Below are 19133 nucleotides of genomic sequence, written 5' to 3' on the forward strand. Positions count from 1 at the left end.
TGTTATATTTAGAAAGTGGTCTCCTGTGCCAATGCATTCAAGACTACTTCCTACTTTCTCTTCTATCCTGTTCAGTGTAACTGGATTTATGTTGAGGTCTTTGATCTACTTGACTTGAGTTTTGTGCATGGAGATAGATATGGATCTATTTGCAATCTTCTACATGTTGACATCCAGTTGTGCCAGCACCATTTGTTGAAGATGCTTTCTTTTTTTCATTATACGTTTTGGCTTCTTGGTCAAAAATAAGGTGTTCATAGGTGTGTAGATTAATGTCAGGGTCTTCAATTCGATTCCATTGGTCCATTGGTGTCTGTGTCTCAGGGGATCACTCTTGGTCCAATCGTAGCTCTTGGTCTAATTGGAGCTGGCACCTTCTGAGTCCCTGGGAGCTGCTCTTGGTCCAGTCTGAGCTGGTGGATTCTGTGTCTCAGGGAGCAGCTCTTGGTCCATTCATAGCTGTCGGGATCTTTCTCGGCAAGCCGCTAAGGTCACAGGGGTATTTGTGGGTTTGGAGTAGGGAGTGGGTCTTGTAGATTGCAGGGTCTGATGGGGGGTATTGGTGGGGAAGCCTGCCCAAGGAGTCTTCCCTGCTGGCTGGCAACTGGGGCAGAGGTGGGTGGGGGTTCCCGGGCATGAGTTGTGCCCCCGGGCCTAGGTCCTATAGGCAGGACTCTCTGGGTGGGAGAAGAGTCAGTCACTCACCTCTTGGTCCACAGAGCTGGCGGATTCTGTCAGAATGTTTTCTTTTTAAAGATGAAATAAACACAGGTATCCAGTGTATACATTTTAAACTTACCTGTCTCCTAAAATGGACTGTCAGGTTTCCACTTTTTGCATATTAAATTTCTTTGGTATTTGTGCATGTTTGTCACATCTGTTATCTTCAGTAGTATGTAATTTATTGCTTCCTTTGATGTCTAGTTTCCTGAATTAGGAGCTTACAAAAAGAAGAAGATGGAATAAAACTTGTATAAGGTCTGAATGTGGAGAAGAACAGTGAAGAAAGCAGTGAAGTACCAGAAGAGCATTGTGATATTTAATTTTAATTGTTGGCCTGACACAACACAACCTAGACTCACTTGGGACATGAGTCTCTTGGTCTGTGGGCATGCCTATCTGGAATTGTCTTAGTTAATTGATGTAGGAAGACCCAGCTCACTATGAGTGGCATCGTTCCCTAAGCATGAGTTACTGAACTGTGTAAGAGCGATGAATTCAAGCTGAGTACAAGGAAATACGCATGCATGAATTAATTCCTCTCTGCTCTTGACTGTGGATGAGTTTTGACTTCCTGTTTGAAGTTCCTGCTTAAATTTCCCCACAATGATAGACCATGGCCTGAAATTGTGAACTGAAGTAAACCCCTTTCTACCCAGGGTTGCTTTTTATCAGGGTATTTTATCACAGTAACTAACATGAACCTGGAACAGACTTTGAGGATGGATGGCTTGATTACTGTGGTGAAACTTGTGGGGAGCCATTCCACCCCCACATATCCCCAGAGTACTCATGAGTAGAAGCAGCAGGAAATATTAGATAGAAGGATAGAGAGGAGAGAAAAAGATAGAAACACAGGCCTGGATCGTAATCCATCAGGCTCTGACTCTCTCTGCCCTAGGAATGCCAAGGGGTGGAGCAAAAGACCTCCCCCCAGCACAGCTTAGTGCAGACCATCTCAGACACCTGGTACTCAGGCCTGTGATCTAATAATCCTCTTTATGTAGACCCTGCTGGGTAAAGCCACTAGGAAACCTGAATCGGCTCCAATAGAAACTGTTGGAGAAGATCTGGAATAAGAGGTTTATTATGAAAGTTTGCATATAGCTATCAATAATTTTCCTGATTCAGGGAATACCATATATATAAAGAGATCAGTTAACTGATTCTTGAATTTCAGAATACAAGTGAGATTATTTTCTCAGTATTGTGTCTACTTTTTTTCCTATGCCAGATTTGTTGTTGTTGATTTGGATTTCTTCGCATTTTGGAATGTATAACATTGGTATATAATCCATTACAACTTAAGTGAAGCCCATTGCTTGCCTTTTGTGAGGGACTGGACCTAAGAAACATTTTTCTTCTCACTGAGTTGATGTGTATTTCAGATAGATGTTTGTCAATTTTAGGGATGTCCATATGGTGTTACCATGGAGAAATTCTTTTTTCATTTTCTTCTATTTAGACTGTTTCACCTCCTTTATTTACTGTCTCCTTTTCCTCCTATTCCTATTTTTATTTTGTTATTAATAATTTTTTTAACTTAAAATATAATAACTTGATTTTCCCCATTCCCTCCCTCCAACCCCTTCCATGTATTCCTCCTTGCTCTCAAAATCATGGCTTTTTCTTTCATTGTTGGTGTGTGTGTGTGTGTGTGTGTGTGTGTGTGTGTGTGTGTGTGTCTTTATATATTCATAAATATATGAATACTATCTGTCCTGTCTGTTTAATGTTACAGCATATATGGTTTCAGGGCTGACCACTTGGCAAGCCGCTATATTTGACCAATATAAACAATTGGGGGCTCTTCCTGGAGAAATTTATTTCTGCCATTCTCAATATTCCTCAGTTGCCTATAGTTCTTTAATAATTATTGGGGCCCTATGAGATTTTTCCCTTCCATGTTAGCATGTTTGTTGGTGTCTTCTTTGCTCAGGTTTTGGTTAGGTAGCGATGTTATTGAGACTTCATTGTAGCTTCCCTGAAATTTCAGGAAGATGTTCTCTCACTGCAAATCTAAGATCCTGTTCCTCTGGATCTTAGAGTCTTTCTGCCACCTCGTCCATAATGTTTCCTGAGCCTTAGGTGCAAGAGTTGTGTTGTAAATGTATCTGTTGGAGCTGAACACCCCATGAGCAGTTGTTCTTTGCCTTTTGACCAGTTGTGGTTTTCTGTAATGATCTCCATATGTTGCAAAGAGAAGCTTCTTTGATAAGGTGTAAGACTTGCACTTATCTATAGGTATTAAAATAAATATTTAGAATGCAGTTAAGAATTTTGCTGGTGTAAGAAAGTGGTGATTGGAGGTTCTCCTCTAAGATCAGGTAGTTGGCTAGGATTCCAGCACCTGGAATTATTTCCCTCTTGTTAAGCTGGGCTTAAGTCCAATTAGAAAGCTGTTGTTTACCATCAAGATATGCCTGCCACCATTGCATCCTTAAGGTTTTGTTGTGCCATGCTTTTCTGGCGGTGGTTCATTGGAGTCATAGCTGCACAGGACTATTGGTTGCTTCCCTACCTTAGTAGTTTGCATGGTGCCTTCTGGTACCATGAAAGCCAGCCCTAAGGGAAGAAGCTTTCAGGTCAGATAAGCTCAGATCCTCCAGGTTCTGTGTGCAAAGTGCATGATGTCTTCAGCAATAGGGACTTATCCTCAATCCATAGAAGACAACCAAAGGCAACTAGAATAGCCTGTAATGTTTTGGGTTTGTCTTGTACTTCTCTGGCTAAGAATTCAAGGCTGCCTCCATCTTATTGGTCCCTTTTACCCCATTATTAGCCCCCTTCTGATTACATGTCACATGTATTTCATTACTTAATGTTTTTTCCTTTCTACCCCTCACTTGTGATTTCTTGTTCCTGCCTCATGGTCCCATTTTAACTTTCATGGCATACCACATACACATTTGTTGGATGGGGATGGAGCAGGAATAAAATCTAGGTTCTGCATGTGAGAGAAAATATGCCTCTTGTCTTTCTGAGTCTGGCTTATTTCATTTAATACTGACCTTCACTTTTTATTGTTGAATGTGTATGTACCACATTTTCTCTATCCATTAATCCATTAGTAGACTTTAAGCATGGTTTCGTTTCCTGGCTATGAAAAGCACAGCATGGGTATGCAAGTATGTTATGGTAGGACTTATGAGTCCTACCCTGGTTTGTTTCTTTATTGCTGCAGTATGACCAAAAGCAACTTGGTGAGGAAAGTGGTTTTTTTTTTTTTTTTGGCTTAGACACTATGATCACTGTCAGTAGATCACTGAGTAGGAACCTGGAGGCTGGGACTATCTTCATTTAATTGGGGTGGCTTACATTTTCAGAGGTTTAATTCATTATAATCATGGTGTGACATAGTGGTATGCAGGCAGACATGGTGCTGGAGAAGTAGCTGAGTGTCCTACATCTTGGCTTGCAGGCGACAGGAAGTGGTCTGTTTCACTGAGTGTGGCTTGAGCATATATGAGACCCCAAAGTCTACCCCCACAGTGACACACTTCCTCCAACAAGACCATACCTACTTCAACAAGGTCACATCTCCTAATAGTGCCACTCCCGTTGGGGGCCCTTTTCTTTCAGACCACCACAGGGACTAATGCAGAAACCTTGCAAGAACGCTGATTACTGGCTTACTTTCCATGGCTTGCTCAACCTGTTTTCTTAAACAACCCAGGACTACCTGCCCAGGGTGGCATTACCCACAGTAGGCTGGACCTTCTCACATTAACCATCAATCAAGAAAATTGCTCACAGACATGCTCACAGAACAATCTGATAGAAGCAATTCCTCAATTGAAATTTCCTTTTCCTAGGTGACTCTAGTTTGTGTTAAGTTGACAAAAACTAACTGGCTCAATTAAACCCTTGTCAACTTGATACTCATACATATAACTGCTAAAGCATAACCTTACAATTCTTATCTTCAAGATCTCACGTTAACGTCACAGTACAAAACATAGTATAATTTTAAAAGCCCCACAGCTTTAAAAATTTTCAACACTTTTAAAGTCCAAAGTCTTAAAAAACAACAAAACCCAACATTCTTAACTGTAAATTCCTGTAACAAAAACAAGTTAAATACTTTCTTATTGCTTAGGGAATAACCAGAGTGCAGTCAAATCCAATCAAAGTAAACCCCAAGTTCAGCAGTGTCTGATGTCTGGGACTTCCTCATGGTCGTCTTTGTTCTGAAGGGCTTAGTAAGCCCCATCTCTCTAGCTCTGGCATCTGTAACACAGGCTCACTCCAGCTCTACTCTACACCTGCCATGGTTCTTGGTTGTCATCTTACAGCCCTGGCATTTCCAACATCCTTGAATCCTGAAGTATGTACTGTAACTGAGGCTTCCCCTTAACCAATGACCTTCTGACCTCTCTTCAGGGACTCCAACCCTGCCACATGCTGTCAAGCCTCAGATTTTCTTCATGCTGAAGTATCCATGCTGCCAAAACCACCATCACTGGGAGCCTCTTAGATAGTACCAAGTTTGAGATGCAGCTGTAGCTACCCTGGACCATACCTTCTGTGTTCTCTGACCCTGAAGAAATACTTCCCAGAAGATATACTTCAACAATGATGCTGAATTCATTCATTCTTTCTTTCTTTCTTTCTTTCTTTCTTTCTTTCTTTCTTTCTTTCTTTCTTTCTTTATTTATTTATTTATTTATTTATTTATTTATTTTTTGTTATTTTTGAGACAGGGTTTCTCTGTATAGTTTTGGTGCTTATTCTGGATCTCACTCTGTAGCCCAGGCTGGCCTCGAACTCACAGAGATTCACTTGCCTCAGCCTCCTGAGTGCTGGGATTAAAGGCATGTGCCACTGCCGCCCGGCTCAATGCTGAATTCTTAATTACAGCTGATTCTTCAACCTAGCTGACTAGCATCTTATGTCAGAGTAAAGCAAAGGTTTTACTCCCACAGATTCTTTTTTTTTTTTTAAAAAAAAATTTGTTTATTTTTATTTGCACTGGTGTTTTGCTGCATGTATGACTGTGTGAGGATATCAGTTCTTGAGTTACAGACAGTTGTGAGCTGCCATGTGGGTGCTGGGACATGAACCCAGGTCCTCTGGAAGAACAGTCAGTGCTCTTAACCACTGAGCCATCTCTCCAGCCCCACTCCCACAGATTCTTAATTCAAAATGCCACACAAACAGCCCCAACACACTCTTTGAAGGGCTGTCAAGCTTCCTTTAGAAACTTCCTAAGTTAGGCCTCCATCATTTGCATTGCTTTCAGCATTGTTCTTATTTTCCAAGCTCCCATAAACCATTTCATTAAGCACTGAGCATTCAACAGCCTTTTATATCCCAAAGTTCTAAAAATCCTTCCAGAAACAGCCCCACCCCACCCCACCCCCCACCCCCAAAAGGGAACACAACACATTCAGGTCCATCACAGTAATACTCCTTATACCAGTTCCTGTCTGGGGGGGTGTGATTTGCTTCTTGTTGCTGTGATAAAACACTGGCCAGAAGTAACTTGGAGAGGAAAGTTTTATTGGACTTATATGTCCTAATTACAGTCGACCAGAATTTCAGTGTGGCAGCAGGAACTGAAGCAAAGACAGGGAGGAATGCTGTTTACTGACTTGTTTTCCATGGCTTGCTCATTAGGCTTTCTTCTATAAACAAAGACCACCTGCCCAAGGATGACATCATCCACAGTAGGATGGTCATTTCCACATCAACCATTATTCAGGAAAATGCCCTGAAAACTTGCCCATAGAGCATTCTAATGGAGGCAAGTCCTCAATTGAGGTTCCCTTTACCTAGATGACTAGTTTGTGTCAAGTTGACATAAATCTAACCAGCACAAGTCTTTTGTATAAATATATATTTATATGTAAGTGTTACAGCTCAGAAGGGAAAGGTATCTTGGCAGTTGGAAGCCATGGAATACTTACAGCTCTGAAGGGAAAGGTATGCTGGGTAGTCAGAGGCCAAGAAATACCTGTAGCTCTGAAGGAAAAAGTATTCTGGCATTTGGAGGCCAAGGAATACCTACAGTTTGGAAGGGAAAAGTATCCCAACATAAGGGTTACAGCTCTGTTCTGGCAGGGGAATGTTTCCCCAGCAAAGTTTTACAGTCCTTTTTCTTAGGAACAGAGCTTTCCAGGGTGAAGATTTTTCAGGGTAGGGATTGGTAGGATCTCAATTCCCAAGTTTGAGACAAGCTCAGAAATTTGTTGGATTTCATGCTCAGGGACTGGTTAGATTTCAAGTCCTGAGTTGGTTAATGGCAAGGTGTGTTTCTTTGGCTCTGGTCTCAGTATATTTGAGAGAAGTATATCTAGGTCATATGTTCTGTTTTTAGAAGTTTCAGAAGCTGCCATACTGGTTTCCATAGTGGCTGCATCACTTCACATTCCCAACAGTGAATACAGGTTCCTCTTTTTCTACATCCTTAGCAGCATGTGTTGTCATTAGTTTTCTTTATGTTAGCCATTTTGCTGGGTAATGGGAAATCTAAAAGCAGTTTTTCCAGGTTGACTAAGGATTTTTGAATTCTCAAATGTCAGCCATTTGTGTTTAATATTTTGAAAACTATCTTCTTTCTGTTAGTCATTTTAATGATTAGAAGATGGTTTTCTTCTGGTGCCTAAATTTTGCAGCTCTTTATAGAGCATGACTAGTTGGCAGAGATTTTCTCACATTCTGTGGATTCTCATTTCACTATGTTTTTTTTTCTTCCGTGCAGAAACTTTTTAATTTCATGTAGTCTTATTTGGCAGTTCTTGAAGTTTTTTTTTTTTTTCTGTACTATTAGAGTTCTTTTGAGAAAGTTATTACCCATGCCTATATCTTGAAGTATTTTTCTGTTCTAGCAGTTTCAAAGATCTAGGTCTTATATTAAGGCTTTTGATTCATTTTGAATTTTTTTTATGCAGAATAAAAGATAGATTTACCTTATTCTTCCTGATATCAAGTTTTTCCGGCACATTTCTGAAAGAGTCTGTCTGTTTAACAAAATGTGCATCACTAATATTTTGGTCCAAAATTAGATGGATGAAGGCTGGAGAGATAGCCCAGCAGTTAAGAGGGGTTTACTGTTGGGTTGGGTTTGGTTTCCAGCATCCACATCAGGTGGCTCACAACTTCCTGTAACTCCATAGAGGATCTGACACCTCTTCTGACATCCATGACCTCCTGAACAAATGTGCACATGAACTCACTTGGGCACATACACATAAATTGTTAAAAATCTTGATCTTTATTTAGCTGCATGGGTTTATTTCTGTGTTCTGTTTTGTTACTCTGCATTGGTTTGTTTTGTAATACTTCTATTTATTCTCTTTGTCACTATATTTCTGTATTGTAACTTGAGGTCAGGTATTACGATACCTCAAGCATTATTCCTTCTGCTTGTGGTAGTTTTGGCTGTTTCAGGTCATTTATATTTGCATATAAATTTTAGGATCTTTTCTTCAGTTCTGTGAAGAATGTAGTTGTAGTTTTGATAGGGATTATGTTAAAGTATAAGCTTCTTTTGCTAATAGAGCTATTTTTACAATATTAATTCTGCTAATATGAGCATGGAAGGTCTTTGTACCTTCTAATGTATTCCAACTTCTTTTGAAACTGTTGTCAAGTTTTCAGTGTTGGGATCTTTCACCTCTTTAGTTTTGCTTATGCCTAGCTATTTTAGTTTTGAGGGTTTTTTGTAGCTATTGTAAATGGAATATTTTTCTAATTTATTTTAGTGAATTTCTTATTTCTGTATAAAAATACTACTATGTAAGACGAATTGCTAAATGGTCTTATTTATTAATAAAAAACCCAGAGCCATATATTGGGATAAAAACTGAGAGATCAGGAACGCAGAAAGAAGCCAGCCACGTTCTTACCTTTAGAAATCCTCAGTCGAAAAGAAGGCTACTTCCTGTATATTCATGCCTATATCGTTTCTGTCCCTTCCATCTCACTTCCTCTCTTCGCCCAGCTACATCACTTCCTGTCTGTCTGTACAGACCTCCAGATCTCCATGTTTAACTAGCACTGAGAATAAAGGTGTGTACTACCATGCCTGGCTCTGTTCTCAGTGTAGCCTTAAACTCACAGAGATCCGGATGAATCTCTGCCTCCCGAATGCTAGGATTAAAGGCGTGTGATACCATTGCCTGACTTCTATGTTTAATATAGTGGTCGACTTTTTCTTCTGATCTTCAAATAAACTTTATTGGGGTAGACAAATAAAATATCACCATACTACTAGTTTTTTAAGTGTTGATTTTGTCAGCTTTGAGAGTTTTTCTGATGGAGTATTTGGGATTTTTTTTTAAAGATTTGATCATGTCTGAAAATAGAGTTGATGTGACTTATTTTCTATTTTTTGTCTTAGTATTCTACCTAAGTGTTATATTTAATAAGAGTGGAGAAAGTGGGCACTCTTTGATGTGACTTATTTCCTATTTTTTTGTTTTAGTGTTCTATCTAAGTACTATATTTAATAAGAGTGGAGAAGGTGGGCACTCTTGTCTCATTTCAGTTTTTAGAGGCAATATCTTTGGGTTTTCCACATTTCGTATAATTTTTGGCTATGGTTTTATTCATATATAGCCTTATATATGTGAAAAGATGTTACTTTTTTGCTGGGTGGTGGTAGTGCACACCTTTAATCCCAGCACTTGGGAGGCAGAGCCAGGCATATCTCTGTGAGTTCGAGGCCAGCCTGGGCTACAGAGTGAATTCCAGGAAAGGCGCAAAGCTACACAGAGAACCCCCCCCCCCCTTTTTTTTAGTTTCTTGATGGCTTTTATCAGGAAGGAATATTGAACTTTGTTGTCTTCTGATCTATTAAGATGATAATGAAATTTGTTTTAAGTCAAGTTCTGTTCTATTATATTACATTTATTAATTTGATTTTGTTGAGCCACATTAGCATTCCTGGGATGAAATCAACATGGTTATTGTTTTAATCAGAGTTCTCTTGAGGAGAACTGATAGAATGAGTATGTATCAAAGTGGGATTTATTAGAATGCCTTACAGGTTGTGTGGTCTGGCCACTCCAATAATGAATGGTTGTCTCTGGATTGAAAGACCAAGAATCTGATAGTTGTTCAGTCCAGAAGGCTGGGTGTCACAGCTGGTCTTCAATCTCATTAGAATCCTGAAAAAGTAGGTTCTAATAACAGCAAAAGAATGCTTCAGCTACAGGATGGGTGGACTTGCTAGCTAGAATAATGGCAAGCAGGCAAAAAGCAAAAACTTTCTTCCACATCCTTTTATGTAGGCTGTCACCAAAGTGTGGCTCAGATATAGGATAGGTCTTCTCAGCTAAGTCATCCAATCAGAAAATTCTTCACACCTGTGATTCCAGATGGAGTTAACAACCAAGATTAGCCATCACACTTACGATGTATGATCTTTCTGATGTGTACTTGAATTTGGCTTTGAACTATGTTTTTGTGTCTATGTTCATAAAGGAAATTTGTCTATCGCTTCATTTTTTGTCCATATCCAGTTTTGGTATGGAGGTAATACTTTTTTCATAGAATATATTTGGTAGTCTTCCTTCTCTTTTTATTTTATGGGACAGTTTTTGAAGTACTTGCATTAGCTCCTCCTTAAAAAATGGGAAACATTCAGTGAATCCTACTGGGGAGACCTTCATTACAATTTACTGCTTCAGTCTTATTGACTTATCTTCTTGATTTATTTGAGTCCTTTTTTCCTTCAGTTAGTTTAACAAGATATTTGTCAACTTTGTTTACCTCTTAATAAAACCAACTCATGGTTTGAATGATTCTGTGTATTTTTTGTCTATTTAATTAACTTCTGCCCTAATCTTTCTTATTTCTTGTTATCTACTACATTTGAGTTTGGATTGTTCTTTTTCTAGGACCTTGAGGTATATCACTGGGTTGTTTATGTGAGACTCTGCTTTTCTTTTAAAGCACTCCTAGCTGTAGACTTTCTGCTTAGAACTCCCTTAGCTATACCACAAAGTTCCAGATAAGTTGTACTATAGTTTTCATTTGACTCTATGAATGTCTTTTATTGTTTTCCTTGTTTCTTCAACATTCCACAATATTGATTCTAAAATACATTGTTTCATCTCCAAGTGTCTGAGTAGTTTCTGTACTGTTTCATAATGTTAATTTCTAGTCTTAGTCCTCTGTGTTCTGCTTAGATACAGGAAACTATTTCTTTTCTTTATAGTTGTTTAGTGGCCTTTTGCTTTGTGGCCTATAATGTGACCAATAATAGAGAAGGTTCTGTAGGCAGTAGATACCTGTTTACATACTGTTGATCTATGGTATGCTTTAGCTCTGAAGTTTGTTGTTCTGTTGTTTGGAAAACTTATCTAAAAGTGAGAATGTAATAATACTGACTCTTATTAGTATATCGGGATCTATATGACTTTTTAATGCCTTTTAGTATTTGTTTAATGAAGTTGTGACTGCAACTTCATTATATATTCAATAGTTTTATATTCTTGATGAGTTGTTCTCTTTATCAGTATATAATGACTTTCTTTACCTCGTCTAAGAGTTTTGGTTTGAGTCTACTTTATCAGATGGCAGAATAGCTCTTCTTTTTGGTTTCTGTTTTGTTTGTTGTTTTTTTTTTCCTAGACAGGGTTCTTCTTTATAGCCCTGGCTGTTCTAGAAATTACTCTGTAGACCAAACTAGCCTCAAACTCAGAGATCCACCTTTCTCTGCCTCCTTAGTGCTGAGATTAAAGGCATGTGCCACCATTGCCCACCTAACTCTTCTTTTTTGGATATTTTTTTTTTTATGAGACAGGGTTTCTCTGTGTATCCCTGGCTTTCCTGGAACTCACTCTGTAGTTCAGGCTGGCTTTGAACTCAGAGATCCACCTGCCTCTGACTCTTGAGTGCTGGGATTAAAGATGTGCTTGGCTTTCTTTTTGGATTCTATTTGCTTAGTAGGTTAATTTTCATCCTTTGACTGTTAGTTTGTGGACATTCTTATGAGTGAGCTATGTGTTTTGGAGAAAGCAGATGATTGGATTTTGGATTTTTTTGTTTAATCTAGCTACCCAGACTGCATCTTTTAAATGATGATTTAAAGCCATATGTCTTTAATACTATTATTGAGAGGGATTTGATATTTCCTGTGGATTCACTGGTCATTGTTCCATTTAGTTTCAATTACAAGTAGTGTTTTCTTCTTATCTTACTACTCTTGGGTGTTTGCTGGTTTGTTGAACACATTATATTTCTTTCTAGGTCTCCTTTGTTCATTTATTCTTCCCATGAAATTACTTTTTCTCATGTTGTCATGGATGAGATTGTCTTTCTTCTTTCTCTGGATATCATATTCCTATTAAGTATTTTTTTTTAGTAATGCTGGTTTGTTTGGTGTGAATTATCTTTGTGCTTTATTTGAACTGTTTTAACTTTTCTATCTATTTTAAAAATAACTTTTCAGAGTATAGCAGTCTTTGTTGGCAGTTATTTACTTTCAGGTCTTGGAACATCTTGTGCCATACTTTTGTGTTTTGAAGGTTGATAATGAGGTTTGATGTTATTCTGAAGTTTGTCTTAGATAAGTTAGTATTTCCCTCTTACTGCTTTTCATATTGATTCTTTGATTTGTATTTTAGATTTTGACTATGATATATATTGTAGAGAGGTCATATCTAGTCATGTCTGTTTGAATTTGTAAATGCCTGTTGTGTTTAGATGGCCATTTCCTTCTTTAGGATTAGGAAAATTTTCTATCATCATTTCATTGAAGAAATTGTGTATACCCTTAGTCCTTATTTCAGCTTCTTCTACCTGGCAAATTCTTAGATTGTTCTCTTGAACTTATTCCAGAGTTCTTGGAAATTTTGGTCATTCTAATTAAAATGCATGTCTGTATATATTATTGTTTTGACCTTGTCCTCCATCCATGAAGTTTGTTCTTCTGCATGACCAAATCTATTGGAGATAGTTGCTGCTGTTTTGTTTTTATTTGACTGATGGATTGATCTTTATTTCCAACACTTCTAATTGTTCCTTTTCCAGAGTTTCAGTTTTCTTGCTGAACTTTTCCTCCATGTTTTAAAATGTGTCCTCTAAATTGCTAAGCACTTTATTCACTTTCTCATCTAGGTTCTGAATAGATTTCTGTATTTCAGTCCTCTGTGTTGCCATTGAGCCTTTTGAATGTGTAACTGAAATCTCTTTCTGATGTTTGCTTTCTGATACTGAGGAGTTAGGAGCTTCTGGTAGTGTCACAAGAAAACAAAGAAACACACACACACACACAAGCACACAGAGGTGGGGGACAGTTCTAAGAGCCTGTTCAGGCATATATAAGCTAAAGCAAAACAACTATTATAGTATAAAAGTGTAGAATAAAAAATAAAAATAAGAATAAAATGAAATAAAAGATATTTATCATTCCTAGTCATCATGTGTGGCTTCTTTCTCCTCCTGGATTGTCTTCTGAAGTGGTCTCTATAGGTGGGGGAGGTAGGGAAGAATGCTAACCTCAGTAAAATTAGATTTTTATGTGTATATTAGACTTTTCCATAATTCCTCACATTGAGACCCCCTCACCTACTAGTTACAACTTTGTTTATGGTGTTTTATAGATTGTTCTTTCTATTAATTGAACTTTCTGTGAATAAGGCTTTGAGGAAGTATGGAAGGCCCACCTACTTGTCACTGGTTGACTTCTGACAGCATCTCACTTTTTCTATTCCCCATGTAGCTTGCCCAAGCAGTGGGAAGGGTGGTGTCCTCTCAAGCTATTAACTCCAGGATGTGTGGGGAAACATGTCTCAGCTTCAGACTCCAGGATGTGTGGGGAAACATATCTCAGCTTCAGACTCCAGGATGTGTGGGGAAACATGTCTCAGCTTCAGACTCCCGTTTCTCACTTCTACATCTATCTCCCCAATCTGTGTTCCAATGGCCATATCTATAGTTATGTTCTAGTATATCCAAACCCTGGTTGTGTCTCTTTAGCCAAGTCCATCTCTCTGCAACTTTTTCTTCTTGTAGAATCCATGACCAGGAGGAAAGAGTCCCTACATGGCAGCTAACTCTAACTGTGGTCTGGCAGTATGATGTAGCCGGGCAGCGGTTGGTGTAAAAAAGCAATTTAAAAGAGAAGTGATGTTGAAGACAAAGGGGGTTTTAAAAACAAGGATTTTAAAAAGAACAAATATAAACAAAGACAACCAGAGGAGATAGGATATATAAAGAAAACCTATTTGGATATTTTAATGAGTAACATATGTAGCTAGAGTTTTCCTGCCTTGCCCACCATCAGGACAAATCTTTGTCACCTGCCAGTCCCACAGCCGCTCAGACCCAACCAAGTAAACACAGAGACTTATATTGCTTACAAACTGTATGGCCGTGGCAGGCTTCTTGCTAACTGTTCTTATAGCTTAAATTAATCCATTTCCATAAATCTATACCTTGCCATGTGGCTCATGGCTTACTGGCATCTTCACATGCTGCCTGTCCTGGCGGCGGCTGGCAGTGACTCCCTCTGCCTTCCTGTTCTTTCTTTTCTCCTCTCTGTTAGTCCCACCTATACTTCCTGCCTAGCCACTGGCCAATCAGTATTTTATTTATTGACCAATCAGAGCAACCCACAGCAAACATAATTTATACCTTATCCACATTTTTGTCTTTGTTAGGCATGTGCTAACCATCTCTCAAACATTGACAATGGTTTTAATTTTATGTATGCTTTTGAACAAAAGAATAATCTTAGAATTTTAAGTATTCTCACTTTTTAATCTCTTCATAGAATACAGAGTCATTAAGAAATGCTACATGGCAGAGATGGGGAAAAGACAATTCAAGACAGTTACTAGATGCTTCAAAGGTAAGATTTAGCCAACATTTCTATATCTGGTAGAAAAAGTATGCAAGCTCATGGAACATTTCCCAATTTATGCTGCATATTTACTACATATTTTACATTTCCCCAATACTTTCCCTTTTCATGATTTTTTATAAATACTGGCAGGAAGGTATGTTTCTACTAGGAATGCAGAAAGAAATCTTGGTATTTTTCTACCACTGCAGAAATCTATCTGAATCCCTTGAGGTCAGTGCCAAGTAGAGTAACATTTTCAGAAAGCTTTTTATAAATGTAATGGCAGCTTGTTGACACTAACATTTATCCTAATTTGTATCTGATACGTGGAATGTTGCCATTTTTCAAGTGTATAAAGTTCCTTTACCTTAGAAGATTTTCAGATAGCAGAATGCCAAGGGATTTTAAGGTTGTTAGAGCCGCTGGGATAAGTGATGCTCAGTTTAAATACTGATGAGGGTTATTTTTCATTGTTAATTTATGTGAAAGATATCTTTCATAATTTCCACTGCTTCAAAATAAAATATGTTAATTTCCATGATAGAAAAAGAACAGAAAGTTAGGAGACCATCTACATCCTGGGAACTCTATTTTTTCCTGTTTACCAATTATTTGCAATTTAGGCACAAAGCATTGTTCTAATTTATTCAGAGACTGTATAAATAAATTTATTTCCCACTATTAAATTGAATCTTTAAGTAGAAAATATGTTCAATCTTCTCATTGTCCAAGATACCACTAAATTTGTTTATATTGCAGTCTTCTGCTTTGTTGAAGACCTCATTATCTTGTGTGATATTCACCAGAACCCTTGCTAAAACTTGTTGCTTAGCTTTTTAAAGGAAAAATGTCAGAAAAAGATGCTGTCAGAATAAAAATCACCTTTTGATGTTTTCCTCTTACAAAATGCTGTTAAGAGTGTTGATCTAAAAATCGATAACACATTCATGATAATTACTTTTTGTATTTCACTGGTAAGAATAAGAACGCACTTTTGCTTTTTATAATTCTATTTTCATACCTTGGCTATTTGTGTTTGTAAAGAACTGTGCTCTTGTTCATTAATTATTGATTATTATGAATACTGCAAAACAACATTAAGTCTATTTACTTCATTTGGTATTTTTAATCATGAAGACTTTCAGTATTAGAAAATCTAAATGTTAAGCCTAATTGTCATTATCTTGTTAACTCTTACATTTTCTCAAATGATTTTTATTTAATTTTGTTAACTATTACATTTTCCCAAATGATTTTATTTAATCTTGTTAACTCTTGCATTTTCCCAAATGGTTTTACTTTATATAATCTCTGACTGTAGTAACAACATTAAAGCCTTTGAGAAATTTATAGTAGGTTAGATTTTATGTAAGGCTGCTTGGGAGAGTATATGTAGCTTTTATTTTCTAAATGAATCCAGAAAGCACTGAAGCCTACCTTGCCTATATATGATACCATGGTATGTACCATAGGATATAAAAAGACCCAAAAAGTATTGTTCCTAATCTTAAGAAATTTACTGTGAAGTAGAAAAAACAAAAACATGTTTTATTAATTATAAAAATATGTATATAAGGAAAGCAAGTGAGATATAAATCTTTAACTATATTAGCCTTGCTTTCTTGATGCTTATAGCATTATAGTGAGTGGCAGTAAGGGAATTAGGATAAATTAAGTAAAACTATAATGTTATGTAAGTCACTTAAACTAATTTCAAAAACTATTTTAAAAAAGTAACTTGAGTATTTGTTATATTTAAGTATTCCTTGTATAAACTTAGCTATGTGTTAGTTCTGAAAGTGTTTTGCTTTACTATGCCAGAGTAGATGCAATGCCTTTGAATGTATTTTAGGAATAGTCATTAGATTAGATTAAGACATCTGAAATTCTGTAATAGCTAATAACAAGACTGCTTGGTAACATCTAGGCTCTCCAGGCATGGCCACTGATAGAAAAGAGAACATGTTGGCATGGGCATGCAGGAGGAGGACTCCACACAGACCCAAAAGAAGGGGTAAGAATGAATACCAAGCCTTTCTATGTTAACCTTAAAAATTAATTTTAAAAGGAATGAATGAAAAGTAACTGAAAATTCTTGGTGATTATTGTACTTGAGTAGAAGATGTATCCTTAAGATTATCATATTCTAATACTTGTTGATTTGCTCACCTAATGATGCTTTCTAGTGCAAAAAACCCCACATAAATTGGTGAATATTATATAGATGAGATTTTCTTTGACTTATACTAATAATTCATGGTTGACTAAATTTGAAGATTATTCATTAACTTCAGTGTTCTATTGTGGTTGTTGTTAATTGTTGCTTTGGTTTGTTGAGACAGAGTCTTGCTGACTCCTGTTTCTCAGTTCTACATCTGTCTCCCCAATCTATGTTCCAATGGTCATATCTATAGTTATGTTCTAGTATATCCAAACCCTGGTTGTGTCTCTTTAGCCAAGTCCATCTCTCTGCAAATTTTTCTTCTTGTAGAATCCATGACCAGGAGGAAAGAGTCCCTACCTGGCAGTTAACTCTAACTGTGGTCTGGCAGTATGATATAGCTGGGCAGTGGTTGGTGTAAAAAAGCAATTTAAAAGAGAAGTGATGTTGAAGACAAAGGGGGTTTTAAAAACAAGGATTTTAAAAAGAACAAATATAAACAAAGACAACCAGAGGAGATAGGATATGTAAAGTAAACCTATTTTGGCTTCAAACTTGCTGTTTCAATCTCTCAAGCACTGGTTTACAGGTATATGCCACATGCCTGTTCTAAATATTTTAGTTCTCTAAAGGAGCATTAACTGACATTGTTATATAACATAGCCTTATAAATAAGTAGGCAAATTAGGTTTAGCAATTATAATTTGTGTGTTAAGATCAATGTTTTGCCTAGGTATACTTAGATCTTAGAATATCAGTTAGCTTCATGGTAAATCTTTTATCTACATGATCCAGCTCTTAATTGATATTTTAACACTATCAATGTTATTATCATATAGGCATGTTAAATAGTAGAGCCACCAAAATAAAATGTTTATTTGGACTATACTTTCACTAAGTGAGTGAAAATGTCACCATAGTACTGGTACATATTTCTCCATCTGGTCTTTTTCTTGGGGCTTGCCTTGACCTGTTCTCTCCCCCTCCTTTTTCTCCCTCCTCCCTGACTCTCTTTCCTCCTCTTTGTCTCTCCTCTTTTCCTTTTTCTCTCTCTCATTTTCTCATATAGACATATGGTATCTCTAAGTAGCAATGAGTTAAAGAGCAAAATATTATGCAAAAGTGTTCTATAAATTATAGGTGCTAAGTAAATAAGAGTTATTTAATTGATAGTGGATAATTGGTAAGAAAACTTTCTTTTTTCTTGATGTCTAGTGTTGTTCTGTACTTTCAAGTAACCAAAGCACATTGTATTCATATTTCCATTTCTGTATATATCACTAGTCCTCATGGCTGATTTTTGGAATTAACACAGTATAATGTGTTAGAATTTTTAAAGATTCAGCCAAGTAGTGATATTTGTTTATCCATGTGTTACTCTTTGGCATGATATTTGCCAGTTTTCAGGATCATCTGTCATTAAGGACTCTTAAGGATAGTTGCTAATAATGCTCTAACTATGACCAAAAATATGTTGACTAATAAAGGAGAAGTCAGCCACTTCTCTTAAACTGCAACTAAAGAATTTTATATATGATGTATTATTTAAATGTTGAACATATTTTCTCATCTAATGATAAAATTTTGATATTGGTACATTTAAAAATGACACAGGATAAATTTTAAGACAATTTCTTTTCAGATGAAATAGAACAAAGCAATCATAATCATAATATTTTATATTGTTCTTCACAGCTTTTTTTCTCTTGTTATCGTTGTCTAACTTGGTCTTTGTTGGCTAAATGGAATCATAAAGTAATAGGGCTTAGTGGTCAATGGAAAAGAAAAAGAGACATAGTATATAGTTATTGTTGAGAGCCTGAGCTCTGGAGCAACGCTGGATTTGAATCCAGGCTCCATCTATTTCCTAATGGAATGACCTTAGACAAATTCCTAAAACTCTGGATGCTTCAGGTTCTTCTGTAAAATAGAGTTAATAAACATACTAGAAGGAATTTAAATGAGGTAATTCTACTCACCATGTTAAAGTTCTCAAATAGTGATCAGCATATAGGAGGTGCTCAGTAAATATTAGATATTGTTACAGTATGAAATTGTAAGGCCTTCCTCAATGACAGTGCATTCATTTATAAAGAATGCATCTGGTCCAATAAGATGGCTCAGCATATAAAGTTGCCTGCTGTCAAGGCTGACATCCCCTGTGTTGTTCTTTGGCCTTTGTGTGTGCACGTGCGCACGCGCGCGCACGCACACACACACACACACACACACACACACACACACACACACACACACATACACACACTCACTCACTGTAATAAGAAACTTAATTTTAAAAAGCTAATGTTATGTACTTGCTTTGTGCCAAACTTTATGCTACATATGGGAGATATAGTACTTAAGACAAAGTCCCTGCTATCTAAAATTTAACTGTTGAGATGACAAAATATATAAAACATTAGATAGAATATTTACTAGCATAACAGTGATAGA

At 37.0% G+C, this 19133-nt stretch overlaps 1 protein-coding gene across 1 annotated transcript in view; it reads left to right on the top strand.

The window, feature by feature from the left end:
• Positions 1 to 19133, top strand: part of Abcb7 (ATP binding cassette subfamily B member 7) — a 149409-nt gene that overhangs the window by 56540 nt on the left and 73736 nt on the right. Inside the window, exons 2-3 of the mRNA XM_006991567.4 lie at positions 14447 to 14524; positions 16446 to 16532. Coding sequence (XP_006991629.2) covers positions 14447 to 14524; positions 16446 to 16532 — 165 coding nt within the window. The remainder of the gene's footprint in view (positions 1 to 14446; positions 14525 to 16445; positions 16533 to 19133) is intronic.

The sequence above is a fragment of the Peromyscus maniculatus genome, chromosome X (assembly GCF_049852395.1).
Source record: "Peromyscus maniculatus bairdii isolate BWxNUB_F1_BW_parent chromosome X, HU_Pman_BW_mat_3.1, whole genome shotgun sequence".
In the NCBI taxonomy this organism is placed as follows: domain Eukaryota; kingdom Metazoa; phylum Chordata; class Mammalia; order Rodentia; family Cricetidae; genus Peromyscus; species Peromyscus maniculatus.